Raw genomic sequence first — 16,501 nt, 5'->3', positions numbered from 1 at the left:
AAAGAGGAAGAAAAAAAAAAGCTCTTATACAGCTCCATCAATGGAGAAATACAAATGTTATGGGTCTCAGAAACTAGGAATTTTCATCTCACAGGTCATGTAATTCATAGATAAACCATAAAAAAGCGCAGAAAACAATCAATTTAAATTTTTTTTTTAAATCTTCTTTGATATGATGTTTTAGCCAAGAAAAAAGCAACAAAAAGTGAGTGTAGTTGTAGCCTGGCAAGGTTTCCCCTTCATCACTAGGATATGTCACCTGTTGGGGGTCAGAGGACCAGGACCACCACCGATCCTGGGAATGAAAGCCCCACAGCCGGTCTTGGCACTGTGGCCACGTCATTCCCAGGATAAGGCCGCATTCACAAATGCGTGGTACATGTCCACATGCTGACTGGCACATGGACTCATAAGAGTTTTCTAGATGGATTTGTTGCTGGAGTCAGTCACCTTGGATATGTCATGGACCTGCAATCTCCATGTCATGAAGCAGGCAGCGAGCCCGAGCCAAGACTATACAGACAATGCAGTAGTGTTCTGTAACAGCAGGCTTCCTCTGCCTCGCCTTCATTAGGCGTCTGACTACGAGAAGTGTTTTCCTCTGGGGTGGCGTGTGTCAGACGACATTCCTCCTCTGCTTCTGCTGTCCTCTTTCTTACCTAATGTGACTCCATCTCCAGGGAAACATGTTGTTTTAGGTTACCGTTCTTCGCCAAGCTTTCCTCGGTGATGGTATCCATAGCTTCAAGAACAGAGGCGTACAGACGCTCAGCGTGTCTTTCCAGCTCTCCGGACTGTTTGGAGATTAATGTCAGCGTGTCCTTCAAAGCTAAAAGATTACAAAAAAAAAAATGTAATGAAACAGGAAAGTCTGCAAAGAAGCAAGTCACTAACAGTCCCTGCCGGGCTACAGGTGGATTCCTTTACTGTCGACCATCCAAAATGGTGACGCACCAGGAGAGGCTTGGACCTACTGTCAAATAGTCAATGTTTCACCCCTTTAATGGAGCGGCACGGAGCTTGTGTGACCTCTGCTCCATCTACATGGGAAGTGCAAGTCCCTACTCAGGCGATTTATGGGGCGCCATCACGGATCTAGTAGTTATCACCGGATTAAGTCTCGAAGGTACCTTCCCATGCAACAAAAACGCAGCAGATTTTCCGCTGTGTACTGGCCTTATATCGCTCCAACACATATAAGAAATCTCATGTACTTGCTCCAGTGTATCCTGACCGATGCTGTAGATCTGAAATCCGCAGCACATCTATTTATCTTGCAGATGTCATTGCCCTTTCCACCCTTTGCTATACGGAGGTGCTGTATGGGAACGTAACCTCCAAGTATTCCTATATTATTATTATTTTTTTAATCTCCAGTTTGCATACTGGACTGGACCACGACTGCCCCATGTCCAAGTGGATGTCCATACTTCTTGCATTATATGTCATGTGCTGTATATTCCAGGGGCAGTCGTCTATAGAAGTGGTCTCCGACCAATAACTGTACGATGAGAGTTGTAGTTACACAACAGTTAAAGAGCAAAGACCAGTTATTTTATGTGCGGATATTACATGTACCCCCCATCCCAGCCCACCACAGTTCTATGCAGCGCTGGGGTAGTATGATAGCGGACCCCGCACCTACCTGAGCAATTAAGGGCCAAACATCTCTCCAGCGACTCTCCGTCCCTTATAACGGTGTTGGCGAGAAGCTGCTGCTCCGCTACATCTTTCTTCAGTTTCTGGAGGAAAGTGATAAACTGAATATACAATACTGGAATATTACAGGCAGCGCTAAACACATCTGACTATAGATCCTGTACAACATGATGCTAACGCAGCCGTTTACCCCCTTTAAAAGAACTTAGAGCCCTGTGTACTATCCCTTTAAATGAAGCCATTGTCTTACTGTTCCGGTTTGCTTCCTGCTCGTCATTTTATTGCTCCTCTTTGTGTGCACATATGATTTAGAGCAGTATCAGAACATTCTTCCGGCAAAAAAAAAAAGTTTTTTCTTCACCTTCTTCCAAGATGTTGATAATTTCTTATTGCATTGTTGAGAGAGGTTTGGTGACCGAAAAATGACAATTCTTACATTTCATTTTTTTTTTCTTCTTCACTTACCAAAAATCTTTAGATTTTTTATTTTTCCATTTCTCTTTTTTTTTGTCCCCCTAAGGGAACTTGTGACTGTTTGCTCTACTAGATACTGCAATGCTTCAGTGTCTTCGTATGTGGCGAAAATCATGGTGTCCTATGAAGCACAGCCACGGACTGAGCTTCATGGAAGTACAAAACTGATCTCCGTCCCGAGCTGACATTACAACTCCTCTTACCACGCAATCACTTTATATGAGGGGAATGGACGCTGAAACTAATGTCCCACTGGCCCCCGCACCAGGGATGGACTGCAGCATTTAAGTGGTTAAATAGCAGCGATCGGAGCCATTATCTCGTATGGAGCAGACTCAGACACTGAGCCAACTCCTTATACCCGGCACCATATGACAGGAAGGAATTAAAGGGGTTGTCTGGTCTTTAAAAAAAAAAAAAAAAAAGTAAACTCAACATAATATATTAGGCAATTCTGAATGACTATGGGGGTTCCCTTTCTCAGCAAGGTCATCGATTAGCCAGGATAACCCTCGCATTGCAGGACTTGTCCGTAGATTATAAAGTTATTTTTTCCCGTGATCGTGCTGCAGTGAAACTGAAAATATAATTTAGAATGGAAATGTGCAGTGACCGGATTATGTACAGAGGGTCTCTTACCAGGTAAAGGCTGAGGGCCAGCTGAATGCTCTCCACATTAGGCTTTGGAGCCGTCCAGTTGTCAGTTACTTCTGCAGCACTGTACAACCATTCAATCAGCCGGTCCAGATGCTGGCAAAACCTCTGTGTACAACAGGGAACAGCAGATTACAAATGTCCGTCCCAGCACCCATCACAATTCACAGGTCATCACAGACATGGCAGGCAAATCTTACACCCCGTGTTATGCCCAGGGCAGCTCCAGAGAGGGTACATGGGTGTGGAGTCCAGCAGATTGGCAGGAGTTATCACCTCCCTACTGTGAGCGATGGGGTTGAGACAGATCACTCTGAAGGCTAGAATATTGGGTCCTTTATGGGAACAAATAGGGACTCTTGTGACCACTTTTGCTCATAGGCGATATTTAGAAATATCACTGGTCTATAGCTTACTGCTGGAAGTTGCCAGTTATAAGTCTATACAGACCCTGGTTGATATCCCTGTAAATCTTCTCAAATCCTGCTAGCTAGATTCCCATTGCTAACCCTAGGCTGATTTTTACCCTCCATTTGCCTGTCACTTCTGACTCCATCATTCTGGTTCTGACCTAAGCTATCTCCTGACTTCGTCACTCACTGTCTCTGCCCCCTCTGGTTTTGACCCGGCTAGTCATCCTTCCTCTGTTAGCTCATTTTTCCAGCCAGCATCTTATCCTTGGCACAATCCAGAGGGCTCTGTTGTAAGTCCAGATCCCAGTATAGGAGTTAAAGGCTGAAGTCAAAAGTTGCACTAGAACCTTACAAGATAAGTGGCTTTCTCAAACTCTGTCTGTGGAAGCCCTATTAATGGGGTTGTTGTTACAGGAGACGAGGGATTCAGTGGAATTGAGTATAATTGTTATTTTTAAATAAAAATGGAAAAAACTGTGTTTTGTTTTATTTCTAATAAAATACTTAATTCTTGCTGTGTCTTTATTTACCATATAACTATTAGATTAGTAACGGATAGGTGTGTTATAGACACCTCTCCATTACTAAGCTGTGGGCTTGATGTCATCTGACAATAGAAAGCTGACAACAATCCCACAAATATGAACCCAACTTGCCACTGCTAATGGACAAGTGGGAAGAGCCGGGCAAAGTGCCAGAAATAGCACATCTAATAGATTCGTCTTTTCTGGGCAGCTGTGCTATTTTTAGGCTGGGGGTGGGTCAATATCCATGGCCTCTTAACAGCCTGAGCATACCAGCTGTCAGCTTTAGCAAGGCTGGTTGTCAAAAATGTAGGGAACCCCACCTTACTTTATTTAAATGATTTAAAAAAAAAAAAACACATCATGGGGAACCTCTAGTCTTGATAACCAGCCTTGCTGAAGCTGACAGGAGTTGCAGACCTTAGCTGTGCGTTATGCCTGGCTGATAAGAGAAAATACAGGGGGACCCTCGCCAGATTATTTATTTATTTATTGCACAGGTGGCCGGTGATGAATACTCCCATCAGCCGCTCTTTCTTTCACTGTTATTAGCGGCAACAGGTGTAGGCTGATGGGAGCAATAGTCCCAACAGCCGCTGCCTGCTGTCATTGTTCTCCCTTAAATATAACTCTCACCATTCTCCTCTGCTCACGTTGATCATCGGCAGAGCAGGGGAGAATGATGAGAGACGTCTTCAGCACCCGACGCTGGGAAACAGGACTTACTGTACTGCTTCTTCCCTGGTGCGTGTCACACGGATTACATCCAAGTGTTTCATCCGTTTGCACATGTGTGGGACGTTTTGCAGCCCATGCTGATGGTAAAAAACGGACATGTCAGCGTGGTTTGCCAACGGACGCACGGTCCGTGGAAACGCACTGAGATGTGCACAGATCCGTTCACTTGAATGGGTCTACGTGTGGTAAGTGTCTCCGGTACTTGTGAAAACGGTCGTCATCAGACATACGTGTGAAAGAGGCCTAATATAGTAATTCAATAGTATAAAGCAACATACTACTACCAAACTAGTAAAGATTTTTTTTTTTACCTGAATTCTTTGAACAAGAGATTTAGTTTCCTTGACTGATGCACATCCAGAAATGTCCAAGACTTCGGATGTCACTCTTCCATCAAGCATGTCTCTCAGAGAAGAAAACCTATTTACTTTCACTTCATCATAGTTAAAAACATCAAAGATATATTTCTGGTCTTTGGGGCCATCATCAGAGACTCTGCTTTTTGTTTTGGCACCAGATTCTTGATCCTTGTCACCTACAGTCATGGACAGGTCCCTCAAATGTGTAGCTAGAGTCTCCAACTCCTTCAGAGTTGGTGGTAAGGACAGATACTCCTCATCAGTGTCCAGGTCTTTGTGGAGTGGAAGAACACTGGTTGTAGATAAAAACTGTCCTGACCGGTGAGAATGACCTCTGGAGGACTCATCTTCAGAGAATATCTTGTCAATCACATCATATTTGGGGGAAGGAACACTAGTGGTGGACACCTTGGCAAGATCCAACTTACTGGCATAAGGTGAGAACTCCCCACACAAAGTCACATTCGAGGACCCTGGTGGGTTTTGTAATCCATGATAATCAGTTCTTTTCAGTAAAGGTGTTGAAAAGGCAAATGGCAAACTCGGATTATTGGCATGTAAGTATCGATCAGTCTTTACTTTGTGGTCGTCTCTGTAAGTACAAGCGAAAGAGCCAAACTTACTGTCACAAGAAGCATTATAACTATCGAGGTCAATGCCAGAGTCATGTAAAAAAGCATCGGCCTCATCCTCCTCATCTCTATTAAGGAAATACTTTGGATTCAAGGGATATGTATAATCTAACAGGTCCTGATACTCTTTATTTGGATCCCAGTGAGGGGATGTTCGGTCAGGGCGAGGAGGGAGCGTGTTTGGAATTGCACAGGCCCAATATTGTTCGGCTAACGTCTGGGACTTTTCAGAACAACTGATATTGTTAAAATTAGATTTTAAAGATCTACATGCCCCTAAATGTGGCCTATACTTAGCATGTGCCACTGAAATATCACACGCAGAGCATGAAGAGTCTAAAATAGTCCTCGATCTTGGTCTGTCCTGCTGAAGATCATCACTGTCCTCAGACATTGTCCTTGTAGGCTTTGCTCCTGAAGCTTTATGTTCTGGGCTGTATATGTTCTGATAGCCGGATGCATTTGATGAGAAGGTCTTCTCTCTACATGAATCCATGTTCATTAATCTGGAAACTCTTCTCTAGGCATAATATAGCCTATCTCCTCCCTGCAAGGTAAAATGAAGAAGAACATACTCAGATAATCAATTTTACACAAGAGTTAAAAAGGGGTTTGAAAAAGTAAGAAACTGGTAGTTTTGTAAAGGTTGGACACCATCAATCAGAATGATGAGGTTCCTCCTAATTCAACTGAAAACAAAAAAAACTAGGATCAATCCCCATGTTTCATCAAACACTTACTATAGGAATTTGTCAGCTTTCCTCTACTTTACTAAATGACTGTATAAAATATCTATTCTGGAGCACGTTTTCTTAAAAGTCTATAATATGTGGTTACTCTGGTTCGCTTTTTTGGAAATAAAAATTAAAAAAATTGAAAACTGGGAATGCAAATATGGTCTCAAATGAATTGCCCTTTCAGGTGGGCTTAATGGGCTGCCAGAGTGGGATCCACTGTTAGGGTACGTGCACGCGATATTTAACAGGTGGATTTGCTAAGAAACCCACCTGAAAAAGCCCTAAAAAGAACATTAAAAGACTGTACACATGCTTTTCTTTGGAAAAACGCCTTGCTGTGCACATTTGCATGCTTCTACGCGACTTAACAGCTTCAGGTTTCCAAAAACGACCAGCGTTTAAAAGAAGTGACCTGACCGTCGTTCAGGCGGCTTCAATAGAGAAGTCGCTCTGTACTTTAGAAGTCAACGGGAAGGCTCAAAAAACACCAGGAAGATGCCCTATAGCCTGTACTAACGTTTTTACCTCCGAAACCGCTAGCTATTCCATGTTGAATGGAAATAAAAAAAACATCAAAAATTTAAATAAGAAACATGACCCAAAACTCTAAAAAACACATCAAACAAGAGCTTAATAAATGACTAAAATGACAAATAAAAAGGATGCTTCTAGAACAAAAAATGTTGATGTGTCGCGATGCATTTTTCTCTTGGAAAACATGTCCGGTTCATCCGCGTGTAGAAGACATTTGTGCGCCAATGCCCTTAAAGGGGTATTCCCATCTCCAAGATCCTATCCCAATATGTAGTAGATTTAATAATAACAACAATAATAATAAATAATATTAGCTAATACCTCCAATTAGAAATGTAGTAAAGTTTTTCTGATTTGCTATGACTCTTTCCTCATGTGCAGGCATTGCAGGACCTTGGCATTTACTAATATTATTATCATTACAACTACTACATATTGGGATAGGATCTTGGAAATGGGAATACTTCTTTAAGGCCCCCGTACACATATAATGGATGTAGAGGAATCCGGTAGTTGGAATTTAATCGCCCAATCTTTTTGTTCTGTGGGCAGCTTTTTCTGTTGTCCCCATAGAGAACACAGGAACGATTGGCTGAGCCCAGTGATCCTGTGTATGGCTGTAGAGAGACCGTTATTGATTGTGTATCTCAATGGTTAACACTGTTGCCAGAGCTGAAGTCCTGGGTTCAAATCTCAACATGGACAACATCTGCAAGGAGTTTGTATGTTCTCCCAGTGTTTGCGTGGGTTTCCTTCGGGTTCTCCGGTTTCCTCCCACACTCCATAGAGATACTGGTAAGGAATCTAGATTGTGAGCCCCAATGGGGACAGCGATGATAATGATAAGTAAAGTGATGTGGAATTAATGGCGCTATACAAGTCAGTAAAATAAATGAAATAAACCCATTTCTATGCAGTAATGAAGAAGAAACTTGGCGGCACTCACCGGTCTTCTAAAACAGGTATTTATTTCAAAACTTCATGGCACGGGGGTGTGTACAAAGAATGCAGCAGCCGAACGAAGGCCGAAACGGCCGTCGTTTGGCTGCTGCATTCTTTGTACACACCCCCGTGCCATGAAGTTTTGAAATAAATACCTGTTTTAGAAGACCGGTGAGTGCCGCCAAGTTTCTTCTTCATTACTGCATCGTTGATGGTCGTTGTTCTGGCTGTAGCACCTAAGGTCTGCCGGCTGGCTGAAGTCTGTGAGTTCTATGCATTTCGGGTCGGAGTAGCGGTAGTGCGGTCAGCTGTTCTCTTCCCCGCATGTAAACCCATTTCTATGCCATCCAAATGCCAAAAAGGTAGCACAGACAAGGTTGGTCTTGATGAGGCATAAATGTCATTAGGTATTTTGCAAAACTTGAATAAAATGTTTTGCTTGTGAAATAAAGAGGGGAGTACACGGCTATGGAATATGCCGCTATATAGGAAATAAAGGAGGCGCACAGTCCAGTTCAATATGTCACCAGCTCAGAAGGAATTAGAGAATGCAGTCTCTCTGCTCCTCACTAAACTTCGAGGAGGTCTCCTGCCATTTGTGTCCTTGTCAAACAAGTTCTAACAAAATCCAACCATGTCAGCGAGATAAAACATTACTTATTAATATTCTGCATCAAACCTGTGGAACAACTGAACCGTCAAGCCAGCAAATGCGGACACAGCTAATATAGACCTCAGGTGCCTTATCCTAAAGCTGGCCATACACATAAAATACAGAACCGGCCGACCGTCCCACGCGTATCGGGATCTCCAGAGTTCCCCTCCATGTCAGATGTTCATAGAACACAATGGCGGCTCAGGGTTAGTGTCACTATCTGCGAAGTACCTTGAGATAGCTGAATGCACATTATGTAATCATAGGGGAGGCCATGTTTTCTCTCAGCTTATCACCTTCTATCCTCACAATGTAGTCCATAATAACAGAATACCACATTACAGCATGGAGGAGGAAGAGGACAAGAAAACCATTGTTCTGTCCCTGATGTCAATGGGACAGTTTTACTGATAAGGAATGGGGCTGTGGTAATACAATGATACACCACACTTGCTGAGCAGGAAATATCTGGTGCTATTGTCTGTAGGAGCTTAGGATCCTCATACACAATAGATAGCTGCCGCCCAAACCAATGACCAAACCAACGTATAGCCAAGAGCTCTCTCCCGACTCCTCCATACATAGGAGCACTGGCTCCAACCAGCCATACACATTAGATGGCTCTTGGATGAATGATGCTTGGGCCGACTGTCAACCGACAGCCATCTCATCCAACTCCCCCATACACTGGAGCTTCAGGCCAAACCCTCTATGAGAAAACCACTGACTGACATGTTGGCCAGTGGCTTATCTCAGGGAGTATAATCGACATTTCTCTCGACCATCAGTTGGCTTAAAGGGGCCCCATACATATTAGATAGCGCCGGCCGCACCATCAACCAAACCATCATTCAGCCAACAGCAGTCTCCTCCATTAACAGGAGTGTGCGCTTGGGCTGAGCGCTCATGTGCGATCTACGACAGACTCCTCAGGTGGCGGCTTATCTTGCTGAGGAACAAAATGATCAGCAATCCAATTCTTATCTTTTCCAACATCATCTGTCAAGAGTCCCATATAGATTAGATAGCTGCCCAATCTCCACGATATCGGCGGGTTCAGCCGATGGTAGTCTAATGTGTATGTGGAGCTTTAAAGAGGCCTATAAATAAGATTAATGTCAGGGGCTTCTGCAACCCACTATCTTATGGGGACCTTCTGACTATTCCCCGATGGCAGATATCAAGAGAAAAGAAGATTGATGGATTTGAACGTGTCCAACGCTTTGTTTCTCTCCACCAGAAATGTCTTGTAGCTGCTTGTCTGCTCCTGCCATATTGAATATACATGAATGCTCGGCCAGTGTACAGAAACCATCATAGTCTGACTGATTGGCAGATTACATTTTCTATAGTTTTTACCAGTTTTCCTCTAATCTATTATTCATTCACAAATAGTGGAGCAGAGAGGCGAGGGAAGCCGGCATGATGCTCACAATAGAGCCATTATGCCTCCAGTTTTGTGCTCGTCACAGGTCACACATGTTCTACAATCATGGCCTGAAATTATATTACTGATCCACGTTGTAATATCCTCAGAAATCTATTGGTCTATTTCATTCCTCTTTGTGCCTACAATTAACAGTGCCATCTTTTATCACATGCTGTATACAATGATGTTCTTCTTTGTTTCTATCAAAAACGAGGTGCTGCATGGAGGCATCATATAGTATTACTAGGTCTGTATAGCTCACCCTGCTTGCCTAAAATTATACAGCAATGAGTTAGCAAAGTATAACTGCACAACTAGACAAAGCAGCCTTTCAGAACTTAAAAGGGGTTGTCTCTGGGCAGTGCAGTGGCTCAGTGGTTAGCACTGCACTGAGGCTCAGTGGTTAGCACTGTTGCTTTGCCAAACAGAGGTCCTGGTTTCAAATCCCAAGGACAACATCTGCAAAGAGTTTATATGTTCTCCCCGTGTTTGCGTGGGGTTTCTCTGGGTTCTCCAGTTTCCTCCTAAACTACAAAGACATCCTGAAAGGGAATCTAGATTGTGAGCCCCAATGGGGACAGTGATGACATTTCTGGAATATGTTGGTGTTACATAAGCAAGAGCAATATAGCGGGGGGGGGGGGGGGAAGTGTGCTCCTACAAATCCGGGAAGCTATGTGCTCCTGAAGATTGACAGTTCGAGCCAATGGCATGGTAACGTTGCCGTAAGCTTGAACTGTGCACTGGGCCACGCTGCGAGCATAGACAGCTTTGCCTCCGCAGCGTTAGAAGAGCGCAGGGTCACTGACATTGGGTGAAACCAACGATCCTTCCAACTTCAGAGCTGTAAAGCAAAGAGATTGCAAGCGCCCGCCTTTCCTAGGAGACCGGCCACCTCCGATAGGTCTACAGCCAACGCTGCTGTCTAGGTAACGAGCAGAAAACTAAACTATTCAAAATCTCTGTGTTCTAGAGCATGGGTCCCCAACTCCAGTCCTCAAGGCCCACCAACATGTCATGTTTTCAGGATTTCCTTAGTCTTGCCCAGGTAATAATTGCATCACCTGTGCAATGCAAAGGAAATCCTGAAAACATGACCTGTTAGTGGGCCTTGAGGACTGGAGTTGGGGACCTCTGTTCTAGAGAACAGAGAGGATTTTTAACCAGAGGTAAATTGTAGAGTTGCTTGTTTTGACAAGAATTTTGCAATTATTCCAATTTAAAAAGTTAATAATATCCCCTTTAAAAGGGATCTCAGAATTGACAGGCCATTGATATAATACCGTAATCAATTGTTGCGGGGTTTCGTGGGCGTTTCATCGCTTACATTTCTCCCGTACTTTTCATAGTGGCTGTATTTAGTTGTGCAGATCGCTCCTATTTAAACGTATGAGCAGCGCTTAGTGACATAACATTAGACATAGGTAGGGTGATGGCACACACCCAATGAATGGAACATTCAGATCATCCCTTCACTCACCAAATCATGGTTTTGGTTAAAAATCGCCCATTGTCATCAACTTTAGCCTAATGAGGCCACTGTTACATTTACAATTGTTTGGTCTTGAGCAGGAAATGCCCTTGCAGGATGATATGACTGTGCTGGGAGAATCAATGCATTCCTACATTACAATACTGGAGGTTTCCAGTTACATAGGAAACTAGATGAAAGGAGAAATCACACCCAGTCCATCATCATACAGCAGTATGCTTGTGAGCGGGATCATGTTGAAAAAAAATCCAACTGGTTCCAAATTTTTGCAAGCTGCTTGTGGCACCATGCAGGTCCTAATGTGCCCCCATCATGCTGCATTGTAGCAGCGGCACAGAGTGATTTTTGGCAGCACGATCCCTATAAACAGCAGCCTGTATCCTGACGACCATTTTGCAGGGGATATGTTGATTTCTCACACTATAGGGTGGACATTTATCACTGCATTGGTGCCAACATTTTTTCAACATTCTATTGTCGTCAATTAATCGGCCAATTTTATCAACACCAGGTTTTTCAGTATCTGCAGCAAAACATAAACATGATGAGAACAGAAGGCCCGGCTAACTTTTTTGGTAAGAAAAAAACGACATGTTTACAATTTCTATATGAAAGTCACAAAAAAAGCAGCATATTCCAGACAGGCCAGAGCCGTCCTTACAAATATAAAAGGCCATGGAATAAAAACATTTAGGCTGCAATCACTTTTTTGCATGCAGAAAATGTCACAATTTGTGCAAAAATTCTTCATTCCGGTGTGACTTGCGACACATTGCTCTCTCCCCCTTTTCTAGCATTGTGTATCACTTATCACAAAGTGATGTAAATTTTCCATTTTCAAAAGCTGTAAGAAACCGGAACGTCCCAGGTCGCCCTCCACTAACTTCAGTATGAGAAGAAGTGAATGAATAATAGAAAAGCCTGCACTTGTGGGGATGTGTGCGATCTACATGTGTATACACATCGGCACAGCGGAGGGGGTCATTACATTACAGAGCACGGCGATGCATATACATCCTCTATCCGATCACATTGCTCAGGCGCCTCCTAGTTCGACCTCATCCTCGTCTCGCTAACAAAATTGTAGTTAGATACGATTACTTTACTTACTAATATATTTCCGATCTTCGGCTGCGAGTTCCGGACCTGGCAGGTCATCTTCTGGTTTGCACTTGAGAAAGGGCAGCGTTTTGTCTGAGAAGGGGCTGGCTCAGCTATTGACAGGAGCAGTCGGCCAGCCCCCTTCATATACACACAAATCGCTGCCCAGCCTCACACAAACTGGATGAGGAGCTGCCGGGGCCAGAGATTGGAGCTAAGGATCGGGCACCTGTCACACAAAGGTCATTACGACTTGGAGAAGTGATTGAAGTTCAGCACATTCATCAGCTGGACGACCGCTACAAGAAATTAGTTTAGGAAAACAATAAAAGTTCATGACTATAAAACACATAACAGTGAGAGCAACAATGTCTCCAACACCGTGCCGCACACGATACTGCGGAGCACGCACCGTGCCGCACACGATACTGCGGAGCACGCACCGTGCCGCACACGATACTGCGGAGCACGCACCGTGCCGCACACGATACTGCGGAGCACGCACCGTGCCGCACACGATACTGCGGAGCACGCACCGTGCCGCACACGATACTGCGGAGCACGCACCGTGCCGCACACGATACTGCGGAGCACGCACCGTGCCGCACACGATACTGCGGAGCACGCACCGTGCCGCACACGATACTGCGGAGCACGCACCGTGCCGCACACGATACTGCGGAGCACGCACCGTGCCGCACACGATACTGCGGAGCACGCACCGTGCCGCACACTATACAGAGCACGCACCGTGCCGCACACTATACGGAGCACACACCGTGCCGCACACTATACGGAGCACACACGGCGCCGCACACTATAAGGAGCACACACCGTGCCGCACACGATACTGCGGAGCACGCACCGTGCCGCACACGATACTGCGGAGCACGCACCGTGCCGCACACGATACTGCGGAGCACGCACCGTGCCGCACACGATACTGCGGAGCACGCACCGTGCCGCACACGATACTGCGGAGCACGCACCGTGCCGCACACGATACTGCGGAGCACGCACCGTGCCGCACACGATACTGCGGAGCACGCACCGTGCCGCACACGATACTGCGGAGCACGCACCGTGCCGCACACGATACTGCGGAGCACGCACCGTGCCGCACACGATACTGCGGAGCACGCACCGTGCCGCACACGATACTGCGGAGCACGCACCGTGCCGCACACGATACTGCGGAGCACGCACCGTGCCGCACACGATACTGCGGAGCACGCACCGTGCCGCACACGATACTGCGGAGCACGCACCGTGCCGCACACGATACTGCGGAGCACGCACCGTGCCGCACACTATACGGAGCACACACCGTGCCGCACACTATACGGAGCACACACGGCGCCGCACACTATAAGGAGCACACACCGTGCCGCACACTATACGGAGCACACACGGCGCCGCACACTATACGGAGCACACACCGTGCCGCACACTATACGGAGCACACACGGCGCCGCACACTATACGGAGCACGCACCGTGCCGCACACTATACGGAGCACGCACCGTGCCGCACACTATACGGAGCACGCACCGTGCCGCACACTATACGGAGCACGCACCGTGCCGCACACGATACTGCGGAGCACGCACCGTGCCACACACTATACGGAGCACACACGGCGCCGCACACTATACGGAGCACACACCGTGCCGCACACTATACGGAGCACACACGGCGCCGCACACTATAAGGAGCACACACCGTGCCGCACACTATACGGAGCACACACGGCGCCGCACACTATACGGAGCACACACCGTGCCGCACACTATACGGAGCACACACGGCGCCGCACACTATACGGAGCACACACCGTGCCGCACATATAATAGACAGGCTTCTCAGTTACAATTTGTCCAAATGCTGCTGCAAAACCCAATCAGAACACAGCTTTCATTACCTTCCAATTGCTGGAAAAATGAAAGCAGGAACCTGATTGGTTGCAATGCTGCCCTTTGGTCTGCACTTGGTCTTGAACATACAGTGTATAAGAAAACGGCGACAACAATAACCGTGCGAAACGCAGCTCTTCATCCAACCTACTACAGATACACCGGGAATGAACAGTGCAGGTCTCCCCGGGAGTCGGTCACCGCCATGTACAGAGCTCCCTCCGTATACAGCAGCTGCACACATCACCTTATCTCCGCTCCAGGGAACAACGGAGCATCCACATCCAGTCACCGGAGCGGAGAACCTCACTGTCCACAACCAACACCTCTTCCTGTGTACAGGGCGTGACGTCACCGTCACACAGCGCCCTCCAGCGGCCGCACTGCCAATCAGAAGATGGCGACCGGCAGTCTCAGGACTAGGGAACAGGCAGCTGCTGGTCGCCATTGTCGCTGTTGTGGTAGGGTGTGAGGGAATTGTCACTGTTCACACTTCTCATACCTCAGATTACTACATATTAATGGAAGATTGCAGATTGTGCGTCACTGAGAAGATGACAGTGGGGTTGTCAGCTCCTAATGTACAGTTCATAATGTAACAACTGTGTATTATATTACTGTAGTGAATCAGTGCATTGTCGTAGTACGACGTCACTCTGTGTTATAGTAATATGACGTCACTGTGCTTGTTATAGTATGACATCACTGCGAGGTATAGTATGATGTCACTGTGTGTGTTATAGTATGACGTCACCGTGTGTTATAGTATGACATCACCATGTGTTATAGTATGACGTCACCGTGTGTTATAGCATGACGTCATTGTGTGTTATAGTATGACATCACCATGTGTTATAGTATGACGTCACCGTGTGTTATAGCATGACGTCAGTGTGTTATAGTATGATGTCAGTGTGTGTTGTAGTATGACGCCACTTTGTGTTGTAGTATGACGTCACTGTGTTATAGTATGACGTCACTGTGTTATAGTATGACGTCACTGTGTGTTGTAGTATGACGTCACTGTGTTATAGTATGACGTCACTGTGTTATAGTATGACGTCACTGTGTGTTGTATGACGTCACTGTGTGTTGTATGACGTCACTGTGTTATAGTATGACGTCACTGTGTGTTGTAGTATGACGTCACTGTGTTATAGTATGACGCCACTGTGTGTGTTATAGTATGACGTCCACGACGCCCAGGTGAAATTCCTGCTGTACGCAGATGACCTGCTGCTGCTGTCACCAACCGAGAAAGGCCTCCAGGACAACCTGAAAATCCTAGAGAAATTCAGCTCCACCTGGGCTCTACCGGTCAACCTAAAGAAAACCAACACCATGGTGTTCCAGAGGAGAAAGAGAAGATCAGACCAACACCCACCATTCGTCCTCAACAACTGCGACCTCACAGGAACTGACAAATATACCTACCTGGGCCTAGAGATTCACCGGTCAGGGAGCTTCAAACAAGCCATAGAGACCCTGAAAGACAAGGCCTGCAAAACCTTCTATGCCATCCGAAGGACACTCTACCATCTGAAGCCACCAGTGAGGGTCTGGCTAAAAATCTTCGCCCCAATCCTCCTGTATGGCAGCGAAGTCTGGGGTCCTCACACCTACCCAGACTGGTCAAAGTGGGATTCCAGTCCAACAGAAATATTCCACCTGGAATTCTGCAAGCACCTTCTCCAGGTCCATCGGAGCACCTCCAACAGTGCCTGTCGGGCCGAGCTGGGCAGATTCCCTCTACACCTAACAGTTCTAAAGAGGGCGCTGTCATTTCGGGCTCACCTGCATAGGAGCAATCCAAGCTCCCATCACCATAAAACCCTGATACATGTAGGTGAAACAGAAAAAACAGAACCCTCGGAACAGCCCAGCCAAACCCAACCGGACCAGAACACCAATCACAACAACCTGACAAAAGCCGGAATTAGGAAGATGGCAGACGAAGGCCAGGAGAGGTATGTCAGTGACTGGAAGAATGATATCATCACCTCACAGAAACTGACCATGTTCCGGAGCCTACAGAGAGACTACAGACTGGCGCCATATCTGGAGAAACTCCCGGACCCCAGAGACCGCCAGATCCTGAGCCGATATAGACTCAGTGCCCACAGTCTGGCCATCGAATGTGGCCGACACAGGCAGAGCTACAAGCCCAGGGAGGAAAGACTGCCAACACTGTGATCAGGAGGCCATAGAGGACGAAACCCACTTCCTGCTACACTGCTTCAAATAC

The 16,501-nt window shown here is 46.2% G+C and overlaps 1 protein-coding gene across 2 annotated transcripts in view; it reads right to left on the bottom strand.

Annotated features, from left to right (window-relative positions):
* Window positions 1–14,596, bottom strand: part of CEP68 (centrosomal protein 68) — a 56,719-nt gene extending 42,123 nt beyond the window's left edge. The window contains exons 1-5 of one of the 2 annotated variants that reach the window (XM_069768716.1): window positions 14,504–14,596; window positions 4,774–6,000; window positions 2,773–2,895; window positions 1,646–1,742; window positions 660–829 (exon numbers count right to left, since the gene is read on the bottom strand). In XM_069768716.1, the coding sequence (XP_069624817.1) occupies window positions 660–829; window positions 1,646–1,742; window positions 2,773–2,895; window positions 4,774–5,955 (1,572 nt within the window). In that variant the 5' untranslated portion in view covers window positions 5,956–6,000; window positions 14,504–14,596. Of the gene's footprint in view, window positions 1–659; window positions 830–1,645; window positions 1,743–2,772; window positions 2,896–4,773; window positions 6,001–12,352; window positions 12,416–14,503 lie in introns of those variants that run through there. The other variant, XM_069768719.1, reaches the window with a different exon arrangement.
* Between the last annotated feature and the right edge of the window lie 1,905 nt (window positions 14,597–16,501).

The sequence above is a fragment of the Ranitomeya imitator genome, chromosome 5 (assembly GCF_032444005.1).
Source record: "Ranitomeya imitator isolate aRanImi1 chromosome 5, aRanImi1.pri, whole genome shotgun sequence".
In the NCBI taxonomy this organism is placed as follows: domain Eukaryota; kingdom Metazoa; phylum Chordata; class Amphibia; order Anura; family Dendrobatidae; genus Ranitomeya; species Ranitomeya imitator.
This window is presented reverse-complemented; position numbering and strand designations above follow the sequence as displayed.